This window comes from Apteryx rowi, unplaced genomic scaffold (assembly GCF_003343035.1).
Source record: "Apteryx rowi isolate R43461 unplaced genomic scaffold, aptRow1 scaffold_773, whole genome shotgun sequence".
Lineage (NCBI taxonomy): Eukaryota > Metazoa > Chordata > Aves > Apterygiformes > Apterygidae > Apteryx > Apteryx rowi.
The window spans coordinates 284,991-293,011 of record NW_020451064.1 but is presented as its reverse complement, the minus strand read 5'-3'; the positions used below and the strand labels follow the sequence as shown (position 1 = coordinate 293,011).

The 8,021-nt window shown below is 37.6% G+C and overlaps 1 protein-coding gene across 1 annotated transcript in view; it reads left to right on the top strand.

Moving 5' to 3' along the window:
• The first annotated feature begins 549 nt into the window (after positions 1-549).
• Positions 550-8,021, top strand: part of NWD2 (NACHT and WD repeat domain containing 2) — a 34,839-nt gene continuing 27,367 nt past the window's right edge. The window contains exons 1-2 of the mRNA XM_026088556.1: positions 550-685; positions 3,416-3,504. Coding sequence (XP_025944341.1) covers positions 550-685; positions 3,416-3,504 — 225 coding nt within the window. The remainder of the gene's footprint in view (positions 686-3,415; positions 3,505-8,021) is intronic.

The window sequence follows — 8,021 nt, the reverse complement described above, 5'->3', positions numbered from 1 at the left end:
CCAGACTCTTTTCAGTGGTGCCGAGCGACAGGACGCGAGGCAATGGGCACAGACTGAAACACAGACACTTCCATCTGAACATGAGGAAAAACTTTTTCACTGTGAGGGTGACAGAGCACTGGAACAGGTTGTCTGGAGAGGTCGTGGAGTCTCCTTCCTTGGAGGTATTCAAAAGCCATCTGGACGCAATCCTGTGCAATGTGCTCTAGGTGACCCTGCTTGAGCAGGGGGGTTGGACTAGATCTCCAGAGGTCCCTTCCAACCTCAGCGATTCTGTGACCCCAAACTAGCACCGAGAGGGTTTGCTTTGGAGCCGGAGCACGCTGCTGTGCTGGCACGGTGCTGCCCTCCGGCTAATTGGCTTTGCTGGCTGTGTACGACGTTCTGTGAGGAAGGGTTGATGAAGGCACTTCAGTATCGGAGAAAATTAACAGCTGTGAATCCTGCAGAGGGAGCGGCTCCTCCGTCCCTCTAGTCCTGAAGTGCTAACTGGGGCAGCTCTGGGCTGCAAGCACTGGGTTTTGCGTTCCATTCCGAAATGTTTAAAAGATGCTTCTGTCTTCATCCAGATCTGGAGTACATTTCCGAGGTGGATCTCTTGATTATCGCCACCAAATACACTTCACACCACAGAGTGATCTTGGTGTGCATGAGCTTGTTTCCTTCTGTGAAAATAACCCTGAAGGTAGGCTCCAGGGTCTCACCTAATGCACGCCAGGTGCTTGTGGGGGTTTGGGCTAGAACCAGTCCAGTGTAACATACCCCAAAACACGTATGGTGTGGGCATTGGGTCCTTGGCACTGGCTGTTTTGCCCTGCAGTTTTGCTCTTACTGGCCCACGCAGCAGCAGAAGTCTCCCCAGGACTGTACAAGTCAAACCTGCAGGTCCTGCTGAGAGACAGGATCGATCACTGCTGCTGGGTGAGGGCTCCAGGGGTCGTTCGGGCTAACCACCCTCTTGAAGCATTGCCAACAGTAAGTTGGTCAGCCACAGACTTGTCAGGTCTTTAAAATCTCTGAGGACAGAGGTTCACAGCCGCTGGGGGCAGCCTGCTCCAGTGGTGCACCTCCCTCCTGGTGAAAAAGCTTTTCCCAATGTCCAACCCGAACCTCCCAAGCTGTAATGCGTTGTCAGGGCTTTCGTTACACCACCTATCACTGCCGAAAAGAGTTTGGCTCCATCATCTTGGTAACAGCCCTAGAAGTAGTTGTAGGCTGCAGTTGATCCTCCCTTAGACCAGACTCCTTTGCTGGATTTAACTAGCGCAGCTCCCTCAACCTCCCCTTGCAGGCCCTGAGCCCTTGGCTCCGGCCATCTCGGTGGCTGCTCCGGTTTCCTCCACAGCCTCCTGATTTGGGGTGCCCAGGACTCTAGTGCCGAGAAGAGGAGGGCAAAACTTCCCAAGAGGGAGGTGAGGAGAGAGGGAGCGAGGCCACACTCCTCCTAATGCAGCCTAGGACAGGGTTTTCCTTAATTGCAAAGAGAGCACACTGATAAATACACGCTTTGGATGTATAAGGCTGTGTACTACAGTTTGAGGATCGTGTCTTGAGTGGCAGGTCCACACTCAGGAAGCTTACAACAGAGCAAGGAGTTGACCAAAACTTCTGGGCCATTCTTTGTTTTTAGAACACCTTAACGTATTTAGTATACTTTAAAATATGAAATCATAAATACCTAAAATTGTTACCCTTAGAGATGATATTTTATGAAAATTACTATGCTTTCCATGTTTTTTCCTCACCAAAGGTTTGTGAAGGAAGAGCTGTGGTAATTCAGATAAATGGGATTAAACTAGTGGCTGTACTTTTAAGCCTTTGTGGTACGGCCGTTTTACCTTGATGCAGATTTCACACGAAATAACTTTTCTGGGGGTGTTCTGGGTTGTTGTTTGTTTTTAATGAAAACATTGTGTTGGAGTAAAGGGAGAATGGAGGAAGTCTGCAGCAGATACCTACCCTGATTTCAGTCAAATCACAATGGTTTGTCCAAGTGTCTCTAATCTAAGGATCTTTGTCAGTACACTTTACCTTCTGCCTTTGAAGCATTTTCACAGTAAAGAATTGTTTCTTATTTGTTAATTGTATTGCCATGGATTAAATGAATTAGTGTTTTCTGTTTGTAAAGAGAAATGGTAATTATACCATGCATTTATGTAATGTTTCAAAGCTATTTTAAAGTAGGATATTAAGAATATTAAGGATATTAAGAATTTAGTCTAATGAATTAAATTACAGATTTCACACTCTTCTAGAATTGTCAGAATAAAAAAAATATATAAATCTGTGACCATGATTCTATAAGCRAACCACTGGCTCAGTTAAACGTATCAACCGTGGCACTGGTTAGCAAAACATGGTTAGATTTGTACGGACATCTCTGGCTTACAGCAAGAGGATGGTTAAATCAATTCTAACCTACTCTTTCATTTCAACACAGTTTGACAAGTATTGCTCTAACTGCAGTTGATGTTCTCCATCATTCATAAGTTAACACTGTTTTATTTTTCATCATGTGGTACTTGGATCTAGTTGTTTACAACAGTTATATTTTATTTTCGAAAATAACTTAGCAACAGCATCATCCTATCATGTCTTAACTCAGTCAATACTGACCACACTGTAGACCTAGCAAAATTCATCACGTCTTAACCTTATTTGGAGAGACAATAAAATCTATTATCTATGCAAGATCTTGTTACTAAACAATCAAATATACTTCGGATTTATTAGTATGTTTTCTCAGTGGTAGGTTTAATATAARTGTGTTCAGATTAGCTTGGACATAGAGAACTTTAATAATAATTTGGGCACCTTGTTGCCATATTGTACTTTGTTATCAACATGCATATCTTTTTGCATAGTGAAAATAACATGAAGGTGTCTGAACTGTGCATTTAGTATGATAGTGGAAATCACCTGGACCAATAAATAAGATGCTAATATCAGCTGCTTTCCTTTTAAGATACTATGAGATTAAAGATGGTGAAGAATGTGCTAGCATTTGACACTTAGAAATAAATTAATCTTTTGTTACACTAAATGTAGTAATCAATCCCATCTTTGGTATATCTCTTCGTTCTATGGTGTTTCTAATCTGTAAAATTCAGCTTCCTGAAAATTAAAGTCGAGCTGATAAAGAAATTTTGACTGCAGAATTACAAAATTAATTTGGCTGAGTTTTACTGAAATGTACTGCAATACTAAGGTGTGTATTAAGCCTAATGTTGCACATATAAACATATTTATGTGAAATATGACAAAGTACAACATACAGTTTGGAAATGTAAATCCCAAAACTTTCATCAGGGGTGTGTGTGCTTTAAAAGCTATTTTTGTGTGATAAATCTGTATCTGTGATTAAAAGAACACAGTTCGTGTAAATATTGTTAGTTATATCTTTTTCCCCACGCAGACACAATAGCAGAAAGGAGTGCTCTAAGAGAACATGTGTATCCTAAGCTGAGGGAATTCTGCAGGGAAAACTATGGGCTGGAATTTCAGGTAGGTTTTACTGTATTGAATCTTCTGTTACGATAAATACTATTTCTTGAAATTAACTCTGTTTAGAACAGACAATATTTTTAAATATTGTAATTGTCACATCATTGGTAAAATAGAAAATTACAAAAATGTGTTTCATATGTTAATTGTACTGAATTGATGTACTTAAACTATCTTTCAGGAAGATTTGAGGTAAATTCTAAGTAAATGAAAAAATTCTACACAGTTCTGCCATACAATATTTCACTGGTAGTAAGAGCAATACAGCAACAAACTGACAACTTTCACTTTTGAAACTTAATCAAACCATCCTTATTTTAAATATTCAAAGTATTTAAGACGAAATAATATTACATCTGAATTACTGTGCTCCACTTCCAGAAACTCAGGTTAATGTCAGCCCTGCAACCTATTTTTGATTTAATGGACTCAGCATTTAAGTCATAATATCTCTGTATTCATAGAATAGTTACTGCTCTATGTATGGGTTTGTTTTCTTCTGTAATATGGAAATTAATTTAATCAAGAGAATATTGAAACTTTCATTACCAAAATTAATTGAATGTGGAACACTTCATTAAAATTTCTACTGTGATTGCGTAATATGGAATTTGCTTCCTTCACTGTCAATGGTAAAATTCCCTATTGCATTCAGTGGATTTTCAAGTTTTCCCTTGTGTTACAGAAAACAGTGACTCATCCACATCTTTGGTAATAGCCAGTTAGTAATAAATAATTACATATGACTTTAAATACATGAATTTGACATCACAGTTAAAGTCAGCGGTACTTTAAGTCAGGTATATCCTGTCCAATAAAGTCAATTAAAATAATCCCGTTTATGTCAGCAAGCCTGGAACTGGCTCTCTGATAAGAGGAACAAATGCATTATGAAGTGTTGTAAAAATGTTGTTCAGTTTTTCCAAAAATTCTACTTCTAAATCTCCAACCCTTCCTAGCATGCTAGTATTACATGCCAGATCACTGCTCCCAAAAACCTAACTCTTCAGAGTATAAAAACATTGTTCTTCCTTGAAAACAGCTAATGCCTATTAGACAACATCCTCTTCCTCGTGGTAGATTATTCTTGATGTACATGCAGCTGTTTTTTAATCAAAATAGCAAGTTCCTGGATATTTGGTCTTAATTCCCTGAGTCACAGTGGAATTGCTGAATCTGCATGGTGGTAAAATCCAGCATGATTTTAGATTATGGCTATACAGGAACTTCATCTTAAGGTCCTGGCTGATCAGCTGATTGGGGAGTCTCAGCTGCAGTGCTACATGAAAGGAATATCAAAAGAAATTTAAATGATAAAACATTTTTCTCCTTTTAGTACCATATGATATTCATGGGAAATGCTGATATAAGTTCTTTCAGTATCTTTATTTCTCAGCCATCTTTGAGAAGACATCTCAGTGACAGAAGGGAAATGTCTCCTCTAAATAGCTCATAATGCACTGAGTTCTTTGTGGGAGAAAACCTGTCTATTTTCAAATGAACCATAATGTAGTCTCTAAGGGAGGACTAATTAAGTTTACCCTAGCTGATATTCATGGAAGCAAATCATTTTACTATATAGTTTCAACACCAGGAGAATCCTTATGTGGGATGAGGTCTGAGAGACAACCCCACTGACACATTTCCAAAAATGACTGGGAGTTATCACATTAATGCAGAAGCAAAGTAGAAAAAACTGTACAAAAAATTGCCAAGGAAAAGAAGTAAAGCATTTTGGAGAAGGCTCTCAGGTAGACTTCATCAAAACATCTTGTTTTGCCTTTTCCATTCCTGATGTATTGTTTTTTATGTTAGCATGCAAAATCAAGGATGTTATATTTTAGTGCAATGGTGTCCAGAAAGTAGTATGTACTTTTCAGATACAAGGATGAATTTATATACCCCTATACAGAGCAGAATAATTAACTTTTCATCCTGCTAAATAGTCTCAGACTGACCAACCATGGACTACCTTTTGTCTGGCTACCACACAGGCATTATAGTATAGGGTATCCTTAAGACCCCCTCTTTTTGATAAATCATGACCTAAATGAAATTCATTCTAATTGCATTCAGTGCTCCAGTTTTCACTGAATCATCCAGCTCCACTGGTATGTGTTTCAGTTGCTGCAAAGTGTGAGATCTGTCAGGCATCCTAAAGTCGGTGGGTGCTGTTACGGAACATAAATAGCATGTGTGTGGAAACAGAACGCAGCGTATTAATTCCATCTCTGGATTTGTTTCCTCAATGGACTTTATTTTCCATTCAATCAGAAAATATTCCTGAAAAGCAGGTGTTGGTTAAGACAGAGACAAAGTAAGGTGGGGAAAATAATTCCAGAATGCTTGGTATTTCATACCTGAAATACTGTATTTTTAGGGGAAGACAGAGAGGCTAAAGAAAGTAGTAGTAATGGAAGAATTTTGGAGGGTAACTAACAATAGTTAATTCATAGCATTTTCCACTATATGATATATACTAGAAAGAAATTGGTATTTTCACATGACAATGAAATTGGTAGAGTTTTGTTTTTAAGCCAGTCATGAAATAAGAAAGATAAAATTCTTCCCTTTAGTAAGAGAAAAATGAACAACCTATGAAATTCTAAGCTTGGTAGGACAAAAGCTTAAGTAAGCAAAAGAAAACACTGAATCATGAATGAAAAGTCTGTTTTTAGTGGCCAGTGTGGAATTAAACTAGACTAGGKTCAGTCCACCTTGTGTAACTAGTTCCTGAGCAGAACACACATCACCTCACCTTGACAACATTATTGAAAGTTAGGGTGCATGTTTGTCAAGCAGTGTTTCCAATTATAAATAAAAGTATWCTTTAATATCAGACACAGTTGTCTTCTTGCTCCATTTCCATTTTTTGGAAAAAAAAAATATTTTAGTCAGCATAAAGAATAACTGATAAGCCCCTCACTTTGAAATTCTTGGTGCCTTAAGAGGTTTGATGGCGAAAGTATTTTATCATGCAGGACAAAATTATAACACATTAAGATACTATGCGCCAAAATTGTGATACAATAAAAATAATCTATAACCTTGTGACACACAGAAGGTAGGGGCTGAACCCCAACCCCAATATTAGCTATTCCAGAGAATTTCATCTTCACATTTACAGAGTTATCTGATCTCTGAGCAGCTAATCAAAACAGAAATTCTTGTTGAGAAAAAAATTGAGCAGCACAATAAATTCATTCAACTACTAATTCAAATGTCTGACCTTATGCTAAGATTCTCTAACTTTATGACTATGATACTTATGCTCTATACATTGTTCAAATAATCAGACAGCTGAATACAATACAAAGTTTAGTAATAAAGTCATAAAGATAAGTAACAGAAGGGAGAGTGGGGAAAAAGGGAACAAGTCTTTTTTTTTTTTTTCTAATGAGACTAAAAGGAGAAAAAAATCCATGAAATTGAGGGAGATGGGAAAGCTACTTGAGATGGAATCGTTTTAAAGCAGAAGCCTTGTGTTCCAGCAAAATTTTGGAACAGAATTTCTGTACAGAAATAAAGATATGAAATGTATTTTCTTGGCAGTGTGATCTACAATGCATTTCATACCATGGGCTATTTAACACATCATCAGTCAGATGGCACATTACCTGTCATGTTTGACAATTTTGTTTCTAATCCAGCAAACACTGACATGGGTCCTTAACTTTTCTGCCAGAACTATCCAGTGCGATTGTTGGTAATAAAATTAAACACGGGCATAAATACTTGTAGGATTAGGTCTTAAACCTCATCGTTTATTGTTACGAGAAATTTCCGAAGGAGATTAACCTGCTGTAAAATGGTGAATTTAACTTTTATATGAACCCCTTATTAGTTCTTATATTAGATCTTCAGATTGATTTTATAATCTGTTTAGACAACAACCAGTTTTGTGGATCAGTTCCTGACTGCAACATCAAAGTGCTCCTACGGTACAAATAATACTATAATAAATAATATTGTAATATAGCTGTGTCTCAGTGCAGATTGATTTTATTTTAAAACTATCCATTTGGACTTTTTTGTACAAGTTACATATGTTATTAACAATCAGTAGTAGCTTAAATTAGAGAGTATTAGCATGTACCAGAAGTTTTATGCCAAAATTAAGAAATGTATGCATACGATCCCTATTCTTTTAAATTCAGTTTCCTACAATAAGAATTTTTCAGTCCTTGCAATTTAAATGTGTAGTGAAACCAAACTTCATCACTTAATTTCTTTAAAGAAGCTTAACAGCCATATTCCAGTTTCTTCTAGGAATTTATTTGCAACTTATTACCATCACAAAACTGAGTCTGTAGCTACGAATGAAAGGCTGAACAGCAAGCTATCTRCCACTGCCTATCTATGCAATCTGTGCTTCCAAAGTAATAAAGAGCAACCAACAAAGGAAATACGATATTACAGGAGTGCACATATTCTTTCTTTTGGGCCACGTGCACAGGATGATTTTATATCCTGTGGATACAAAAGACACGGGGTGCCAAGTCCTGGTCCTGCCTGAT